This window comes from Oreochromis aureus, linkage group 7 (genome assembly GCF_013358895.1).
Source record: "Oreochromis aureus strain Israel breed Guangdong linkage group 7, ZZ_aureus, whole genome shotgun sequence".
NCBI classification, from domain to species: domain Eukaryota; kingdom Metazoa; phylum Chordata; class Actinopteri; order Cichliformes; family Cichlidae; genus Oreochromis; species Oreochromis aureus.
Window position 1 is genome coordinate 7,611,852 of NC_052948.1, and position 20,432 is coordinate 7,632,283.

The 20,432-nt window shown below is 39.9% G+C and overlaps 1 protein-coding gene across 4 annotated transcripts; it reads left to right on the top strand.

Annotated features, from left to right (window-relative positions):
- Positions 1 to 147: 147 nt before the first annotated feature.
- Positions 148 to 15,067, top strand: LOC116335830 (putative inactive carboxylesterase 4). 4 transcript variants are annotated; one of them, XM_039614652.1, is made up of 13 exons: positions 148 to 436; positions 1,712 to 1,904; positions 1,981 to 2,122; positions 2,345 to 2,478; positions 3,461 to 3,614; positions 3,703 to 3,807; positions 3,929 to 4,027; positions 4,180 to 4,323; positions 4,430 to 4,507; positions 4,596 to 4,743; positions 4,857 to 5,006; positions 5,105 to 5,177; positions 14,333 to 15,067. In XM_039614652.1, the coding sequence occupies exons 1-13, from the start codon at positions 361 to 363 to the stop codon at positions 14,517 to 14,519; spliced, it is 1,683 nt and encodes a 560-aa protein (XP_039470586.1). In that variant the 5' UTR covers positions 148 to 360; the 3' UTR covers positions 14,520 to 15,067. The 4 variants fall into 4 exon arrangements, with proteins under 4 accessions (XP_039470586.1, XP_039470585.1, XP_039470587.1 ...); XM_039614651.1 differs by lacking the exon at positions 14,333 to 15,067 and adding an exon at positions 5,253 to 5,679 and having other exon boundaries at positions 151 to 436; XM_039614653.1 differs by lacking the exons at positions 1,712 to 1,904; positions 1,981 to 2,122; positions 2,345 to 2,478; ... (6 more) ...; positions 4,857 to 5,006; positions 5,105 to 5,177 and adding exons at positions 9,641 to 9,833; positions 9,910 to 10,051; positions 10,274 to 10,407; ... (6 more) ...; positions 13,949 to 14,098; positions 14,184 to 14,257 and having other exon boundaries at positions 158 to 436; positions 14,333 to 14,463.
- The last annotated feature ends 5,365 nt before the right edge of the window (positions 15,068 to 20,432 follow it).

Consider the following 20,432-nt stretch of genomic DNA (forward strand, 5'->3'; position numbering starts at 1 on the left):
ATTTGAATAAACTTGTGACCAAATTCACATTTTGAGCTTTTCAGACAGACAGACGAAAAAAAAGGATTCCAAGAAAAAGTTGTGAATTACGATAGCAGCGAAGTAGGCGGAACATCCGAAGCAGAAAGTGTTCTGGAAGTGTGTCTTGAAGTGAATTTAAAGTTTAGACTTTAGATTGGACTTTAGTCCCGTGATGGTTTTGCGTCAAACTGAATGACGTTGTATCTTGCTAGAGACATTACCTTTTCCTCTTTGTGAAAGAGAAAAGGAGAAACTTCCATAAGAGGACGCACTCCTGTTGTCTTTTGGGTCTGCGCTCAGTTCTTGGAAAACAGAGTTTAGCAATCCACAGAGCCGACCATGGAGTCGCATGCAAAGCACAATTTCTTCTTCTTGGTATCCAGTTTATTCCTCTGTGCTGCTGCAGAACTTCAGGGTAAGTAGGATAAAAGCGTTCTTAGCAAAATGACCTTTGTGAAATCACCTAATTTATGTGTAATGCGTGTGTTCCTTAAACCTGCATGTAGTGCATGTTTTTCTTTTCTTCTTCTTTTTTTGCACAGTCGGTTTTTGAAAAGCTTTTGTTTAAATCTGGCTGCAGTATCATCTTCAGTGGTATCATGGCTGTAATAGTCATAACAAATGCTGATAATTAAACATCAACTTTTGTGTTCTAAGTCCAGGTGACGTTTTACCTACAAACTGTGTTCAAAGGTGAACGATAGCAAAGAACCCAGTATGGTGTACCCATGGGAGACGATAGTATGTCAAAGGTTTTTTTTGCAGGACAGATAAAACTTCCTTTTTTAAAAATTGCACCGTGCAGTTTTTATTTATTATTAAGCAGCCACCGCCCCCCCAAAAAATCTATCTATCTATCTAGATAGATAGATAGATAGATAGATAGATAGATAGACTGTGAATAAACAGAAACAGATTTCATGGTCAACTCTGCTTCTTTACCAGGATCACTATAGACACAACACACAACAAAGGAAGTTTATGGTAAACAAACAACAAAACAAAAAGCCATTTGAGCAAGTGGCTTTTTTCAAATAAATGATGAAGTATCACACTTGGTCAGATTATTTAAACCATTTTAAACCAAAATAATAAAAGTAATAAAAATGCTAATTTAGTGTAATGGTGCTGTAGCTTAAGCAACTTAATCCACCAAATGGTCTGCATCAATAAATTAATTAAATTAGAATTTAATCAATATTAGGATAGGAATTAAATTGTCCACAGCAAAATATGAATTTGTATTCGTTTTCTGAAAGTGGTTATCCCAAATCCTGAGGATGAATGTAGTGGTGAACCAGAGTTTTCTTGATATTGAATTCATTTTCATAATTAACCAATTCATAAAACTGTCCACTGGTTTTTCTTTTGATAGCAATGTGGCAAATTGAAAGCGTTAGAACTTACATTGCACACGAAGTTCAGGCTGCTCATGTATTTGTCTTAGTTATACAAACAGTATTGTAACACTGTTTTTAACATGGCTTTATATGATTGTATCACATGGAAAGTTCTGTAAGGACAAATTTTAAACTTGTCAGATGAACATAGTCTGCATAAAAAAAAGTCTGCAAAAAATAAGCTATAGAGAGCAGTCAGATATTGTATGTTTTGAGGAAAGTACTTTTTACTGGAAGATTTGTTTTCTTTTAAATATCAAGGTTTTAAGTATTTTCTAATACCCTTACAGCACCTGTAGTCCACACGGGGCTTGGGAGCCTGAAAGGTGAGTATGTGAGTGTGAAAGGGAAGGAGACTGGCGTCCATGCCTACTTGGGTGTCCCATTTGCCAAACCACCCCTCGGCCCTTCCTTGAGACTGGCTCCACCTCAGCCTGTAGAAGGATGGGAAGGAGTAAGAGATGCCACTAAGCAGCCACTAATGTAAGAAAAGTGTGCTTCAACACAGTTTGAGAAACTATTGGTTTTATTTGGAAAATTAACATTGTCTCTATTTAAGGTGCATTCAGTCTAAAGAAGCTGTTGTGGATCTGCTTGATAAACTCGGTGCAGTCCTGGCAGAAGTACCAGACATCTCTGAAGACTGTCTTTACCTCAACATTTACACTCCTGCAAACAGAGCTAATGATGCCAAGCTCCCAGTAAGAACCTTTTGCTGTAGATTATGAGGGATGCTTCATCACAGTCTCAATAAAGACACCCTTCTTCAGAACTCATTTGTACATTTTATCATCTAAAATGTAAACCTAAGTGTTTTTGTTTGTTTAACATTGACATTTATAAAGATTAGTTATTGTAGTTTGACTGAGACTCCAAAAGATTCTCTAATCTTTGACTGAATTCTCTTTTATTGTTCTGTGCAGGTCATGGTCTGGATCCATGGTGGGGGCTTTACGCTGGGATCAGCTTCAACATATGATGGCTCTGCCCTGGCTGCTTACCAGGACGTAGTTGTAGTTCTGATCCAGTATCGCTTGGGACTTCTGGGTTTTCTCAGGTGAATAAACTTCATCCAACCATAATCTCTCCAACGTGTCCTGGCTCTGCCTCAGGGGCTTCTCTCAATGGAACACTGGGAGCCCAGGACACCTCACCCACGAGGTGTCCTGGAGGCATTCTTGTCAGATGCCTAAACCGCCTTAACTGGCTCATTTCGATGTGGAGTAGCAGTTCTATTCTGAGCCCCTTCCAAATGGTCTAGCTCCTTACTTCTAGGGAGAGGCCAGCCACCCTTGGGAGAAAGCTCTTTGCTGCAACACCAATCCATCTGTCGATCTCCCGCTTCCCTCTTCCCTCACTCATGAACCCTGCCCAGGCCTGGCTCCAGGGTGGGGCCCCAGTAACCCTATCCCAAGCAGGGTAAACTGTTCCCTCGATGTTGCACTCATAGGGATGTAACTAAACTCAAATTACCAAATTAGAACACACTATGGTTTTGTTTTTCTGCTTTTTTATTTGATGTAATATGAAAAAGAATTGAAAGTTGGCTTTATTTATCACAAAGTATAAACATAGCTTGGTAAGCAATAGCTTGGTTTTTGATTGCCTTTACCTGTTACTCAGCTTCAACAAATTTGTGGAAGTGGCATATGCAGCTACTGCCCAACTGCACAAATGGGGCCCAGTAGTAGGTATCAGAATCCTGGCACTACTAGCTGCTGCCAATAGCACTGGACTTTCTGGTGAATTTCAAGATTAACCTCAGGGTCAAACTGTCCATCTTCAGCTCTATTTTGTTCAGTTTCACCTTGAAATTTCTTCAAATCATTTTAGAGCTAATAGTCTATTTCTTTTATTTCCACAGTGTCACTAAAATAAAAAGACTCAAGTTTTTTCTAAAAATACTCATGTACTTCAGTGCTAGAGCAGTTCTAATACGTGTCCTTACAAATGCTTTAAACACATGGATAAAAGTGTCTTATGAAAACATGTTTCAATCACAAAAAATACATTAAAGAAATAACATTTTGTTCTATCAGCACTGGAGATGAGCACATTTCAGGGAACTTTGGTTTGCTGGACCAGGTTGAAGCTCTCAAGTGGATCCAGCAGCACATTCACAACTTTGGAGGAGACCCAGGATTAGTTACCATATTTGGAGAGTCTGCTGGTGGAGTGAGCGTGTCTCTTCTGGTAAGAATCTACAGTTAGAGGAACTTTATATAAACCTTTTCACTCTAGAACAAAACCTTAATATCTGATGTGTTACTTGAATCACCAGCTCCTGTCACCTCTGTCTGATGGGCTGTTTCACCGTGCCATTGCTGAGAGTGGCACAGCTGCGATGAATGTACTTGTGGCAAATAATCCTCTACCAATGGCGCAGGTTAATTATCCATATTTTTCTCTTTTGGAGGGTTAAACATTTTTGTTGCAGAATAATGAGCATATTGCAATGGATTTGTTTTGCCAAATATCTGACGTTTATATTTGACATTTCATCTCAGGCAGTTGCAAACGCATCTGGCTGCAGCCTTGAAAGCACAAAGAAGATCAGTGACTGCATGAGAAACCTTGATATTGATACTATAGTGGGTTTTACACAGGTGAGATAATGGGTGGAAACCTGATAGAGAATGCTGAATAGCTGAATATGATTATTATGTCATCTAAAATATTTCTTTGAAGCCTTTCATTTCTCTCTCAGCTATGTTCATGCTATCACATCTTTTACTTTTGTGCATTTTATTCTCTTAAGGATCTAACTTTGAGAATTCAAGTAAATGTTGATGGACATTTCCTGACTAAACCTGTGGATGAGCTGTTTCATAAACATGAACTTCATGCTGTACCATTCATGACTGGTGTCAATAATGATGAAGGTGGATGGATGCTTGCATCAGTAAGTGTTGCAGAAACTTGTGAATAAAGAGCTCAATGATCTCAATGTGGTTTGTTGTTGTTTTGCAATTGTGAAAAAAATGTAATTTGGCTTGGTATTTCCTTAGTTTTTTGCTCCACAAAACTGGACAGAAGGACTAGATCGGGAGTTTGTTTTGAACATCGTGTCCTTCTTCTACCCCGATGTAAGGCAGACACTACCTGATATTATAATATGATCATCCCTTGACCTGTTCAAGCTTCTTTAACTGATGTGTTCCTTATTTCTTTAAGCCTAAAGCAGCATTTATCAGAGATGTGATAGCTGATGAATATATCGGAAATGGTGATGACCGTGTGAAAAACAGAGATGGGTACACTGAGATGCTTGGAGATTTGTTTTTCACCATTCCAGCGATTAAAGCTGCTAATGCTCACAGAGGTAATTTCATTTGTTTAATGAAAGATTAAGCAAATATGTTTAAAAGCCAGCACTTGATATTTACTGTTTCACACTTTCATTAACAAATATCACACACATTTGTCTAATTCTAGATGCAGGCGCTCCTGTATACCTGTATGAGTACCAACATCCTCCCAAATTCCTGCAGCAGAAAAGGCCGAGCTTTGTTGGGACTGACCATGCAGATGAAATTTTCACAGTTTTGGGATTTTGCTTCACAACTACCCATGTTAAATTAGCCAGTAAGACTTTATAAACATCTCTGTCTCAGCACAGCACTGCATATGTTTTTTTTTTTTTCAAAGTGTGAAAAATATGTTTTGCAACATGATCGTTTTAGATCCATGTCCTGAGGATGAGGAACAGTTGAGCAAGATCATGATGAGCTACTGGGGGAACTTTGCTCGCACAGGGTAGGAATTTCCAACTATTGTAGATTTCACACTTCACACATTTAATAACTGAATAACAAATGTATATGTGTTTAGATCTCCTGATGGGCACAACCTTGTCCACTGGCCAAAGTATGGAGCAGAAGAAAAGTACCTGTCGATTGGTTTGAAAAAGCAGGTAACTGCTCAGCACCTGAAGAATCAGCGGTTTGTCTTCCTGACTCAGACCGTCCCAGAGAAGATCAAACAGCATGAGGAAAATGCAGAACGCAGCGAGCTGTAGAAAACTCACATCTGGTCTCTGCTCCATCAATTTTAAAGTAATTAGATTAAACCATAATTGAATTATCAAAAAGTCTCATGAGGATGATCCGTATTCTAATAAAAAATGAATATTTGGGGGGGGTTGTTTTGTTTCTTTTAATTCAATCCAATCCAGGGTATCAGTGTATTTAAAATCTAGCACTGTAAACAGGTTTTATAAAAGGATAAAACATTTATAAATTAAAAAGATTTGAGAAAAGGTTTTTTTGCAGTATTTTGTTTGTCTGTGTCTTGTGCTCGTATTACCTAAAAACTTAGCACTCCATTCCCTCGAATATCCTTTCAGAAACAATATGGCTTTTTTTCACATTTTTCTTCCAACATTTTGTGTTGTGTACATCCAACTTTCAGAGGTCTTCTTGAGCAACTCTGGCAACACCCCTCTATCTGTGTGGGCCATGAGAAATGCAGTGCAAGCAAAAACAACTGCACTCGTATTAAATACTGTATCATAGTTCAAGAGCTTGTGACACAGCATGCGCTCATAAGAATAAACTTGTAACCAAGTTCACATTTTGAGCTTTTCGGACAGACAGACAGGGAAAAAAAGAATTGCAAGAAAAAGTTGTGAATTACGATAGCGACGAAGTAGGCGGGACATCCTAAACAGAACGTGTTCTGGAAGTGAGACCTGAAGTGAATTTAAAGTTTAGACTTTAGATTGGACTTTAGTCCCGTGATGGTTTTGCGTCAAACTGAATGACGTCATATCTGGCCAGAGCCATTACCTTTTCCTCTTTGTGAAAGAGAAAAGGAGACAGCTTCATAAGAAGACACACTCCCTCTGTCTCTTTGGTCTGCGCTCAGTTCTTGGAAAGTCCGCGGAGTTTCGCAATCCACAGAGCCGACCATGGAGTTGCACGCAAAGCAGACTTTCTTCTTCTTGATATCCGTTTTGTTCCTCTGTGCTGCTGCAGATCTTCAGGGTAAGTAGGATAAAACAGTTCTTAGCAAAATGGCCTTTTCGACAACACCTAATTTACGCTTAATGCGTGTGTTCTTTAAACCTACATGTAGTGCATGTTTTTCTTTTCTTTAGTTTTTTTTTACAGGAGTCGCTTTTTCATAAACTTCTGTTTGAATCTGGAAATAGTAATCAATAATCTTTAGTGGTATTATGCAGTAATAGTCATATTAAAAACTGATAATTAAACATCAACTTTTGTGTCCAGGTGACTTTTTACCTACAAAGGCTATTCACTATGTTCAAAGGTGAACGATAGCAAAGAACCAAGCATGGTGTACCCATGGGAGACGATTCTAGGTCAACTCTTTTAGTAGGACAGGGTGCAATTAATCAAAGTTCTTTTTAAAAAAAAATTGCACCGTGCATTTTTATTTATTATTATTTTTATTATTTTTCTTTGCAAAAAATGTTGGTTTTTTTCTTCCAAAAAAACCCTTTTTTGCTAACCTAATGCTGATATGGAATAAATGGAGTATTGCAGTGACTGGAGTATTGCAATGACTGCAGTGGCATGCTCAACTCTGCTTCTTCACCAGGATAACTGTAGACGCAAGACACAATGAAGGTTTATGGCAAAACAAAACAAAACAAAAGCCTTGTGAGCAAGTAGCTTTTTTCAAATAAATGATGAAGTATCACACTTTCAGTGTTGGGAAGGTTACTTTTAAAATGTATTCCACTACAGATTACAGAATACATGCCCCAAAATGTATTTGTAACCTATCCCATTACGTTACTCAATGACAGTAACGTATTCTGAATACTTTGGATTACTTAACATATTATCAAGCTTTTTACAACTACATGAATGTAGCTACTATTGCTGAGTGATTTATTACTATTACTGAAGGCTACTCGCCATACCAATACCAACTAGATTTTTAAATCTTAATATAAAATGAGTAACAGTAGGGTGGACATTAGGTAAGGCTGCACTTTTTGCAGCGATCTCTTATATAAAACAGGTCTGCGGCTCCGAACCGTAGTAAAGGGACCTCTGCCTAACACGTCGGGTTCCGTGTCGGGCTCGTAGCCGAAAACTAGCTTTACTTTGTTGTCTGGGTCAATGAGAGCGAGAGACAGAGAGAGGCGTTGAAAGGCTGCTCCAACTGAACTTATTGTTTCTGAGGAAAACACGAACACAGTGTACAGTTGAGTCTTAATAGCTTACTTACAACTGGACTACACTGCCCACGAGGCTACATTCTTTAGGTCTATACCTGTAACACTCTGCCTATTGCCTTTATATTAAATAAATTTTTGAACGATAATTTTTAAAAATATTTCTTCACTTCATTATGCGGGCCGCAAGTAGAGGTAACATGGGCCACGAGATTGAGCCTCTTAATGCGTGTTTTGTTTGGGTTTCCACCAACGTGGAATTACTAATAGAAAGGGGACAGCCTAACATGTGAAACAGGAAAAGACCGCCGTCTAATCCCTTTATTTCAACAAAGTAACTGTATTCTGAATACCACCTTTTTAAACGGTAACTGTAACGGAATACAGTTACTCATATTTTGTATTTTAAATACGTAACGCCGGCACATGTAATCCGTTACTAACCCAACACTGCACACTTGGTCAGATTATTTAAACCACTTTAACAAACAAAAAAAATAATCATAATAAAAATGCTCATGTAGTGTAAATACCAAGATACAGCTGTGTGGGAGGATGTAGGACCTAACCTAATCACTCAAACACGGGATCTTAACTGAAAACGGCAGCTTTACTGCTGGAAATAATTCTACACTTTTACAAAAAACCAAACTGAAAACAAGGAACTAGAAATAAAAAACTCAAACCAAAAAACTAGGAATTTACTAGGAGCGAGGTAACACACAGCAAAGAGGGTGTACAATGTGACAATGGACAGAAGAAAAGACAGGGCTAAACTACACAAGGGAGTAACGAGCGAGGGACACACAGCTGGGACAAATCAGATATAACTCGGGCAAGCAAAACTCAAAACAATGAACACGGGACATGAGACTATCAAAGTAAAACAGGAAACACAAGACAGGCACAGAGACACAGACTTGACAAGGAGGCACGGCTGACTGGGGAAACAGGGAAGATAGGACACAAGGAACAGAAATTAAACACAAGCTGAGATGAACACTGAGGGAGGGAGAACTAAGATTACTGAGAGCTTGAGAAAAAGGGTAAGAAACCAAGAACAATAATAGACAAAGAATAATAAACCAAAAAAACCAAACAAACAAACATTGGGTCACCAGAACCAGTACCATGACAGTAAATGTGCAATAAAACAGGCATGTGTCATGAATCAGCTGTGTGCAGGCAGGAGAGGACCCAAAAGCAAACTCACAGACAGGACGAAATGAGAATTTAAAAAACGCAGCTTTATTTGCTGGATGCAACAGGTGATACAAAGCACAACAAAACTAAACTGGGAAAACTAATTTCACGAGGAAACACAGGGAGAGTAACACACACCAATGAGGGCAGACGCGACACAGAACTGACGGAGACGTGGACATAAATACACAGAAGGATAACGAGGGACATGGGAGCACAGGGAACACAGCTGATACTAATAATTTTAACAAGACAGGGAAGGAGCAAACACAACGTGACGTACACTGATGGGAGACTATCAAAGTAAAACAGGAAGTACACGGACAGACGGGGGAGCGAGAAAACGAGGAGAGCATAGACATAACGGGCTGAGGAAAACATGGAATAAAACACAAGGAGGAGAAACGAGGCATGGGAACTCACAGATACACAGAGGGGGACACAGGGGGTAAAGACACGAGGGGAAATCTAATAAACTAAATGCTAATCAGGACAACCTAGGTACTATGGAATAAACAGTGGACCTAAAACATAAATAAGACCAAATGACAAAAATACAAGAGAACACAAAATACCGGGTAGAAGTCCCGGGACCATGACAGCATGTCTCTGTAGTTTGAGCTCGATCAACATAATCCACCAAACAGTGTGCATCAATAATTTCATTATTAGAAATTAAACAATCAATAATGATAGGAATTATATAGTCCACAGCAAAATGGGACTTTTTATTGTTTGTTTTTGACAACAAGCTATAAACAGCAATCAGATATTGCATGTTTTGAGGAAAGCATTTTTCAATGGAATTTTTTTTTTTTTTTACAAAGTTTTATGTTATGATTCTCACTGATTTCTAATATCCTGACAGCACCTGTAGTCCACACAAAGCTTGGGAGCCTGAAAGGTGAGTATGTGAGTGTGAAAGGGAAGGAGACTGGCGTCCATGCCTACTTGGGTGTCCCATTTGCCAAACCACCCCTCGGCCCTTCCTTGAGACTGGCTCCACCTCAGCCTGTAGAAGGATGGGAAGGAGTAAGAGATGCCACTAAACAGCCACCAATGTAAGAAACATGAACTTCAACACACATGGAGAAATTATTGTGTTTATTTGGAAAATTAACATTGTCTCTATTTAAGGTGCATTCAGTCTAAAGAAGCTGTTTTGGATCTGCTTGATAAACTCGGTGGACTGCTGGCAGAAATACCAGACATCTCTGAAGACTGTCTTTACCTCAACATTTACACTCCTGCAAACAGAGCTAATGATGCCAAGCTCCCAGTAAGAACCTTTTGCTGTAGATTATGAGGGATGCCTAATCACAGTCTCAATAAAGACACCATTCTTCAGAACTCATTTGTACATTTTATCATCTAAAATGTAAACTTAAGTGTTTTTGTTTGTTTAACATTTAAATTCTTAAAGATCAACTATTGTAGTTTGACTGAGACTCCAAAAGATCCTCTAATCTTTGACTGAATTCTCTTTTATTGTTCTGTGCAGGTCATGGTCTGGATCCATGGTGGGGGCTTTATGCTGGGATCAGCTTCAACATATGATGGCTCTGCCCTGGCTGCTTACCAAGACGTAGTTGTGGTTCTGATCCAGTATCGCTTGGGACTTCTGGGTTTTCTCAGGTAAATAAACTCCATTCATCCGTAATCTCTCCAACGGGTTTGCCTCAGGGTCTCCTCCCAGTGGAACACTGGGAGCCCAGAACTCCTCACCAAGGAGGTGTCCAGGAGGCATCCTAGTCAGATGACTGAACCTCCTTAACTGGCTCCTATCGATGTGGAGGAGTAGCGGCTCTACTCTGAGCCCCTCCTGAATGGCCAAACTCCTCACCCCATCTCTAAGAGACAGGCCGACCATCTTTGGGAGAAAGCTCATTGCCACAGCACCAATCTGTCCATAAAAATTATGAACAGAATCTGTGATAAAGGCCAACCCTGGTTGAGTCCAGTACCCCAGAGGAACACTTATGATTTATGGTCAGCAATGCAAACCAAGCTCTTGTAATGGTTGTATAAGTACAGAATCAACCATGACAATGGGCCTGAAACCCCATACTCCTGAAGCATCTCACACAGAATACTCTGAAGCACACAATCGAATGCCTTCTCCAAGTCCACACAACACACATAGGCTGGTTGGGCGAACTCCGATACACCCTCAAATATCCTTGAGAGGATAAAGAGCTGTGTTCCACAGGAGGAACGGAGGAAAACCACACTGTTCCTCCTGTACTAGTGGTTTGACTAACTGTCAGACTTTTCTTTCCAGCACCCTGTCATAGAATTTCCTGTGGAGGCTGAGGAGTATGATCCCCATATAGTTGAGCACACTCTCTGATCCCCCTTCTGGAAGATGGAAAGCACAACCCAGGTCTGCCAGTCTAGAGGTATGGCCCCTGATCTCCATGCAACATTGTAAAGGTGTGTCAACCAAGACAGTCCTACAATATCCACACCCTTAAGGAACTGAGGGCAAACCTCATCCACCCTAGGAGCCCTGCCACCAAGGAGTTGTTTAAACTACCTCAGTGGCCTCTCCCCTGGTTAAGCATGAGTTGCCCTCCTTATCCCCAGACTCTGCTTCTGCTACAGAAGACGTGTCAGTGAGATTAAGGAGGTCCTCCACGTATTCCTTTCTCCGCTTGAAAATATCCTCAGCTGAAGTGAGCAGCACTCCACCCGCACTTTACACAGTGTCTGTAAAGCACCCTTTTCCCCTCCTGAGCTGCCTGATAGTGTTCCAGAATTGCTTCAAGGAGGTCTGAAAGTCTTTTTTCATGGCCTCATCAAACTCCTCCCACACGCAAGTGGGGAGGAGTTTTCAGTCACTGCCCCAGTAGTATGGTCTCCCAGTAGTATGACAGAGTCCCCCAGTTGGAGCACCCTCAAGCACCCCACTCAGGACCTCCAATAACGCTGGGTACTCTGAAGTGTTGTTCGGCACATGAGGGCAAATGATAGACGGTACCCAACTCGAATGTGCAGGGAACAAACCCTTTCATCCACCGGGAAATCCCCCAACATACAGTTAGCAAACCAAGGGGATACCAGGATACCCACCCCAGCCTGAAGCTTCTCACCAAGTGCAACTCCAGACTGGGAAAGACTTCAGCACCTCTCCAGGAGCCTAAGACATGCACTGAGGTGAGCCTGACTATATCTAGCCAGTACCTCTAAACCTCTCACACTAGCTCAAACTCCTTCCCCACCAGAGAGGTGACGTTCCATGTCTCCATCACCAGCCGCAGTAGTCGGGCATCAGTCTCCCAGGGTCTCCACCCTTGACCGCCACCGACACACACTGCACCCGACCTCTACGGTGCCTCCCATGTCCCTTCTTCAGGCTGCATGGGTCCTGGTAACCCTATCCTAGGCAGGGTAAACTGTTCCCTTGATGCTGCACCCATAGGAATGTAAATTAACTCAAGTTAAATTAGAACACACTATGGTATTGTTTTACTGCTTTTTTATCTGATTTTATAAGACAAAAAATTTGAAAGTTTGCTTTATTTATCACGGGGTATAAATATAGTTTGGTAATCTTTTACTACCTTACCCTGTCACTCAACTTAAACAAATATGTGGAAGTGGCACATGCAGCTATTACCAAACTAGACAAATGAGATCCAGTAGCGAGTTTCAGTAGTGGGTTATTAGCAGCAGCTGGCACTACTAGCTGCTGCCAATAACCTATAAATAGAAGTGTCTTGTGAAAACATATTTCAATCAGGAAAAATACATTAAAGAAATAACATTTTGTTCTGTCAGCACTGGAGATGAGCACATTTCAGGGAACTTTGGTTTGCTGGACCAGGTTGAAGCTCTCAAGTGGATCCAGCAGCACATTCACAACTTTGGAGGAGACCCAGGATTAGTTACCATATTTGGAGAGTCTGCTGGTGGAGTGAGCGTGTCTCTTCTGGTAAGAATCTACAGTTAGAGGAACTTTATATAAACCTTTTCACTCTAGAACAAAACCTTAATATCTGATGTGTTACTTGAATCACCAGCTCCTGTCACCTCTGTCTGATGGGCTGTTTCACCGTGCCATTGCTGAGAGTGGCACAGCTGCGATGAATGTACTTATGGCAAATAATCCTCTACCAGTTGCGCAGGTTAATTATCCATATTTTTCTCTTTTGGAGGGTTAAACATTTTTGTTGCAGAATAATGAGCATATTGCAATGGATTTGTTTTGCCAAATATCTGACGTTTATATTTTACATCTGACCTCAGGCAGTTGCAAACGCATCTGGCTGCAGCCTTGAAAGCACAAAGAAGATCAGTGACTGCATGAGAAACCTTGATATTGATACTATAGTGGGTTTTACACAGGTGAGATAATCAGTGCAAACCTGATAGAGAATGCTGATTAGCTGAATACGATTATTATATCATCTAAAACATTACTTTAAAACCTTTCATTTCTCTCTCAGCTATGTTCATGCTATCACATCTTTTACTTTTGTGCATTTTATTCTCTTAAGGATCTAACTTTGAGAATTCAAGTAAATGTTGATGGGCATTTCCTGACTAAACCTGTGGATGAGCTGTTTCGTAAACATGAACTTCATGCTGTACCATTCATGACTGGTGCCAATAATGATGAAGGTGGATGGATACTTGCATCAGTAAGTGTTGCAGAAACTTGTGAATAAATTGCTCAATGATCTCAATGTGGTTTGTTGTTGTTTTGCAATTGTGAAAAAAATGTAATTTGGCTTGGTATTTCCTTAGTTTTTTGCTCCACAAAACTGGACAGAAGGACTAGATCGAGAGTTTGTTTTGAACATCGTGTCCTTCTTCTACCCCGATGTAAGGCAGACACTACCTGATATTATAATATGATCATCGCTTGACCTGCTCAAGCTTCTTTGACTTATATGTTGCTTATTTCTTTAAGCCTAAAGCAGCATTTATCAGAGATGTGATAGCTGATGAATATATCGGAAATGGTGATGACCGTGTGAAAAACAGAGATGGGTACACTGAGATGCTTGGAGATTTGTTTTTCACCATTCCAGCGATTAAAGCTGCTAATGCTCACAGAGGTAATTTCATTTGTTTAATGAAAGATTATACAAATTTGTTTAAAAGCCAGCACTTGATATTTACTGTTTCACACTTTCATTAACAAATATTACACACATTTGTCTAATTCTAGATGCAGGCGCTCCTGTATACCTGTATGAGTACCAACATCCTCCCAAATTCCTGCAGCAGAAAAGGCCGAGTTTTGTTGAGACTGACCATGGAGATGAAATTTTTACAGTTTTGGGATTTTGCTTCACAACTACCCATGTTAAATTAGCCAGTAAGACTTTATAAAAAATCCGCCTCAGTGCTAGATCTGTTTTGTTTTATTGATTGAAAAATGTTTTGCAACATGATTATTTTAGATCCATGTCCTGAGGATGAGGAACAGTTGAGCAAGATCATGATGAGTTACTGGGGGAACTTTGCTCGCACAAGGGTAGGAATTTCCAACTACTGTAAATTTCACACTTCACACATTTAATAACTGAATAACAAATGTATATGTGTTCAGATCTCCTGATGGGCACAACCTAGTCCACTGGCCAAAGTATGGAGCAGAAGAAAAGTACCTGGCGATTGGTTTAAAAAAACAGGTAACTGCTCAGCACCTGAAGAAGGAGCGGTTTGTCTTCCTGACTCAGACCGTCCCAGAGGAGATCAAACAGCATGAGGAAAATGCAGAACGCAGCGAGCTGTAGAACACTCCCATTTTGTCTCTGCTCCATCAGTCTTAAAATAATTACTCTAAACCATTATTGAGTTAGCAAACAGTCTTAACACACACTATGAAATATTAGTTACTGTGAAGGACACTTTTTGGTAACACATTTGGTTTTACCTTGATCATTTCCATTCTAACATATTTTGTTTTTGAATCCCTGATTGCGTTATTTAAAATGTGTTATTCTTTCATTTTCACAAAACTGAACACACTGGTATGAAAGAGTTAACAATAGCCGCCTGACCCATGTCTCCTGTTTATAACCAGCACTGTAAACATAGGGTATGTCGAATAATCCTTCATAATGAAAAGAGCAGTTTTTGTATAATTTAAGACATTGATAATGGATAAACCAATGCAATTGTTTTTATTTCACTTGAATTAAAGTGTAATTGTGAAAGTGAAAGAAAATAGCAGAGAAAAGGGAAATCATTGTTTTGGATGATAGTTGAGAGCAGCTGTCTTGTATTGCAGTGTTGTGCACATAAAAAAAACCTGGTTAAAATAAACAGATGTGACATCCTGGTTCTTTTCGGTGTTTATTTTTTTCTCATAAGAGTGGTTAAACTGAAAAGCACAAGTCTACAATTACAGGCATATGGCATTGAAAGTCATACAAAGAAACACTTTGAAAAGGTAAATCATTCAAATAGCTGGGTTTACAAGTACGGAATGAATTCAACAGCGTCGAAATAAATGAACAATGCTTTAGCAGGTATTTAATGTTTGCAAATATTATTGAAGCTGCAGTCTGTGTGGCTTCATAGTGTAGTGATTTACACAATTCAAGATCATGTGTTGAAATGCTCTTCCAAATCAAACATGCTGAGTTAACTGCTGTGATGACCCTCTGTGACACCAGCAGCCAAAAAGAGCCTCCTATTAGTAAAGCTGCATTGTCATTTTAGGCAAACACACACTTTATGAATTTTGTGTCCCTTTATGAAATCCGGATTATGTACCCTATAGTTTAGGTATATTATTCTACTGCAGTACTCACCTTAACTTCATGCCTTGATAATACTTTAGGTGTTGTGATTAGCTTACACGTTTTCATGGCTGGTGCAAAACTGCTTTTTGTCTTTACACCTATTTATCCTACTCATATTACCTATATACAGTGTTGGGGAGTAACGGAATACATGTACCGCCGTTACGTATTCAGAATACAAAATATGAGTAACTGTATTCCGTTACAGTTACCGTTTAAAAAGGTGGTATTCAGAATACAGTTACTTTGGTGAAATAAATGGATTACACGGCGGTACTTCCCTGTTTCATATTGTCGCGGGTCAGGACTGTTTGGGTTTGTTTGACAGCTACGGTCTGTTGTTCCAGGCGGCAGCGTTACGGTTGCCATGGTTACAGGGTGACGCTCTCTCTCTGCGTGTTTCCTGGGTGAGAGCGCTTTTTGTTGTTGTTGTTGTTGTGCTAAGCTAAAAGGCAGAATGCTACAGGCATAGCTCTAAAGCATGTAGCCTGATGGGCAGTGTAGTCCGTGCCGCAGCGAGAATGGACTACCATACCCGTTATGTGTCTGTGAGCGAGGGAGGGAGAGAAAGGAAAAGTCCGAGCTGTCACGGAGCAGAAACGGGAGCTGGAAGCATGTAAATATAATAATAACCACTGCAGCCAAGAAGAGTGCCTGATGAGCCCAGCTGTAAGTAAGCTATTAAGACTCAACTGTACACTGTGTTCGTGTTTTCCTCCGGAAAAAATAAGTTCCGTTGGAGCCTTTCAACGCCTCTCTCTGTCTCTGGCAAGCAAAGTTGACCCAGACAACAAAGTAAAGCTAGTTTTCGCCTACCAGCCCGACACGGAACCCACCGTATTAGCCAGAGGTCCCTTTACTACGTTTGAAGCCGGGACCTTCAGTAACAGTAATAAATCACAGCAATAGGACATTCATGTAGTTGTAAACAGCATGATAATATATTAAGTATTCCAAAGTATTCAGAATACGTTACTCTCATTGAGTAACGTAACGGAATACGTTACAGAATACATTTTGGGGCATGTATTCAGTATTCTGTAGTGCAGGGGTGTCAAGTCCAGGCCTCGAGGGCCGGTGTCCTGCAGGTTTTAGATAACACCCTGGGTGAACACGCCTGAATCAAATGAGTAGTTCATTACCAGGCTTCTGGAGAACTACAAGACATGTTGAGGAGGTAATTTAGCCATTTAAATCAGCTGTGTTGGATCAAGGTCACATCCAAAACCTGCAGGACACCGGCCCTCGAGGCCTGGAGTTCGACACCTGTGCTGTAGTGGAATACATTTTAAAAGTAACCTTCCCAACACTGCCTATATAGGAGTGGTGAATGGTGATGCAGGCAGGTTGTTTGTTAGGCATTACCTCTACTAAGAGTGTTTGTACTGTATGTGTGTTTTTGATAAAATTGTCTGGCACGTAATATATTTCAGTAGTCCATTTGAGAAATCTGAGCAGTTGTTTAGCTATGGGGCTTGTATGTGTATTGCTAATGTTACCTGATAACTTAGCACTTCATCCTCTAAAATATGGTAGTTTTTTTGGTTGGTATCGGTACTAATTTAAAAAATATACCTCAAGCGTGCACTATGAGAAATGTCTGAATATTTTTGTGCTGACCGTCATGTCTTGGATTTTTTTTTCTATACATATTTTATATATTTTATAGCACATTTAAACAGCAGAAGTTGACCAAAGTGTTTTAAAGACCGGCACATTTACATTACAGTGTATTTACGTGAAAAGCTTAAAGGTGTGTTTTACTGCGAAAAGTAAAAATCACTGTGATTTAATGGTCATTAAAATGGTTTCAAAATTTGGCAAACTGGTCATGATTCGCTGCTCTCCACTACATAACCTCATTTTATTGGTTGAAAGTATTACTGCGGTCAAGTGAGCCCTCACTTACGAAGTCACAGTCAAGCTAGCCGCCCCGCCAGCCGCACCTAAAATGTGGTTGCACTACTCTTACGTATATTACGGTACGGATGAAGACCGGCTAAGAAACGCAGTCTTTTGTGTCCTGACACTATATTACTTTACAATCCACTCCCAAATTTGGTTCATCTCCACTTTTCACCCCATGATCCACAGCCAAAATTACTGTACAATTCAGAGAAAATTAACAATAAAATTTAACCAATATACAATACTGTACTTTTATAATATCTTCATGTTTGACCTCAGATTACAGGAAAACTGTAAGAGGTGACGCAGATATTTCACTGGATTCTGACTCTAGGTGACCCCCACTCTTCATCCTGTCATCCACAGCCAAATTTACTGTACGGTTTTTGAGAAAAGTGATAGTAAACTTTACCCAAATTACTCTACTGTATTCTATATATTCAAATCTTTGACCTCAGATTACAGGAAAACTGTAAGAGGTGACACAGATATTTCACTGGATTCTGACTCTAGGTGACCCCCACTCTTCACCCTGTCATCCACACCCAAATTTACTGTACGGTTTTTGAGAAAATTGATAGTATACTTTGCACTATTTACTGTACTGTACTCTATATATTCCCATCTTTCACCTCAGATTACAGGAAAACTGTAAGAGGTGACGCAGATATTTCACTGGATTCTGACTCTGGGTGAGCCCCACTCTTCACCCTGTCATCCACAGACGAATTTACTGTACGGTTTTTGAGAAAAGTGATAGTAAACTTTACCCAAATTACTGTACTGTACTCTATATATTCAAATCTTTCACCTCAGATTACAGGAAAACTGTAAGAGGTGACACAGATATCTCACTGGATTCTGACTCTAGGCCATCTCCACTCTTCACCCTGTCATCCACAGCCAAATTTACTGTACGGTTTTTGAGAAAATTGATAGTAAACTTTGCACATTTTACTGTACTGTACTCTATATATTCCCATCTTTCACCTCAGATTACAGGAAAACTGTAAGAGGTGACGCAGATATTTCACTGGATTCTGACTCTAGGTGACCCCCACTCTTCACCCTGTCATCCACAGCTGAATTTACTGTACGGTTTTTGAGAAAAGTGATAGTAAACTTTACCCAAATTACTCTACTGTATTCTATATATTCAAATCTTTGACCTCAGATTACAGGAAAACTGTAAGAGGTGACACAGATATTTCACTGGATTCTGACTCTAGGCCATCTCCACTCTTCACCCTGTGATCCACAGCCAAATTTACTGTACGGTTTTTGAGAAAATTGATAGTAAACTTTACCCAAATTACTGTACTGTACTCTATATATTCAAATCTTTGACCTCAGATTACAGGAAAACTGTAAGAGGTGACGCAGATATTTCACTGGATTCTGACTCTGGGTGACCCCCACTCTTCACCCTGTGATCCACAGCCAAATTTACTGTACGGTTTTTGAGAAAAGTGATAGTAAACTTTGCACTATTTACTGTACTGTACTCTATATATTCAAATCTTTGACCTCAGATTACAGGAAAACTGTAAGAGGTGACGCACATATTTCACTGGATTCTGACTCTGGGTGACCCCCTCTTCACCCTGTGATCCACAGCCAAATTTACTGTACGGTTTTTGAGAAAAGTGATAGTAAACTTTGCACTATTTACTGTACTGTACTCTATATATTCCCATCTTTCACCTCAGATTACAGGAAAACTGTAAGAGGTGACGCAGATATTCACTGGATTCTGACTCTGGGTGAGCCCCACTCTTCACCCTGTCATCCACAGACGAATTTACTGTACGGTTTTTGAGAAAAGTGATAGTAAACTTTACCCAAATTACTGTACTGTACTCTATATATTCAAATCTTTGACCTCAGATTACAGGAAAACTGTAAGAGGTGACACAGATATCTCACTGGATTCTGACTCTAGGTGACCCCACTCTTCACCCTGTCATCCACAGACAAGTTTACTGTACGGTTTTTGAGAAAAGTGATAGTAAACTTTGCACTATTTACTGTACTGTACTCTATATATTCCCATCTTTCACCTCAGATTACAGGAAAACTGTAAGAGGTGACACAGATATTTCACTGGATTCTGACTCTAGGTGACCCCCACTCTTCATCCTGTCATCCACAGACAAGTTTACTGTACGGTTTTTGAGAAAAGTGATAGTAAACTGTACCCAAATTACTCTACTGTATTCTATATATTCAAATCTTTGACCTCAGATTACAGGAAAACTGTAAGAGGTGACACAGATATCTCACTGGATTCTGACTCTAGGTGACCCCCACTCTTCACCCTGTCATCCACAGCCAAATTTACTGTACGGTTTTTGAGAAAATTGATAGTAAACTTTACCCAAATTACTGTACTGTACTCTATATATTCAAATCTTTGACCTCAGATTACAGGAAAAGTATAAGAGGTGACACTGATATCTCACTGGATTCTGACTCTAGGCCATCTCCACTCTTCACCCTGTGATCCACAGACAAGTTTACTGTACGGTTTTTGAGAAAATTGATAGTAAACTTTACCCAAATTACTGTACTGTACTCTATATATTCAAATCTTTGACCTCAGATTACAGGAAAACTGTAAGAGGTGACGCACATATTTCACTGGATTCTGACTCTAGGTGACCCCCACTCTTCACCCTGTCATCCACAGACAAATCTACTGTACGGTTTTTGAGAAAATTGATAGTAAACTTTGCACATTTTACTCTACTGTACTCTATATATTCCCATCTTTGACCTCAGATTACAGGAAAACTGTAAGAGGTGACGCAGATATTTCACTGGATTCTGACTCTGGGTGACCCCCACTCTTCACCCTGTCATCCACAGACAAATTTACTGTACGGTTTTTGAGAAAATTGATAGTAAACTTTGCACATTTTGCACATTGTACTCTATATATTCCCATCTTTGACCTCAGATTACAGGAAAACTGTAAGAGGTGACGCACAT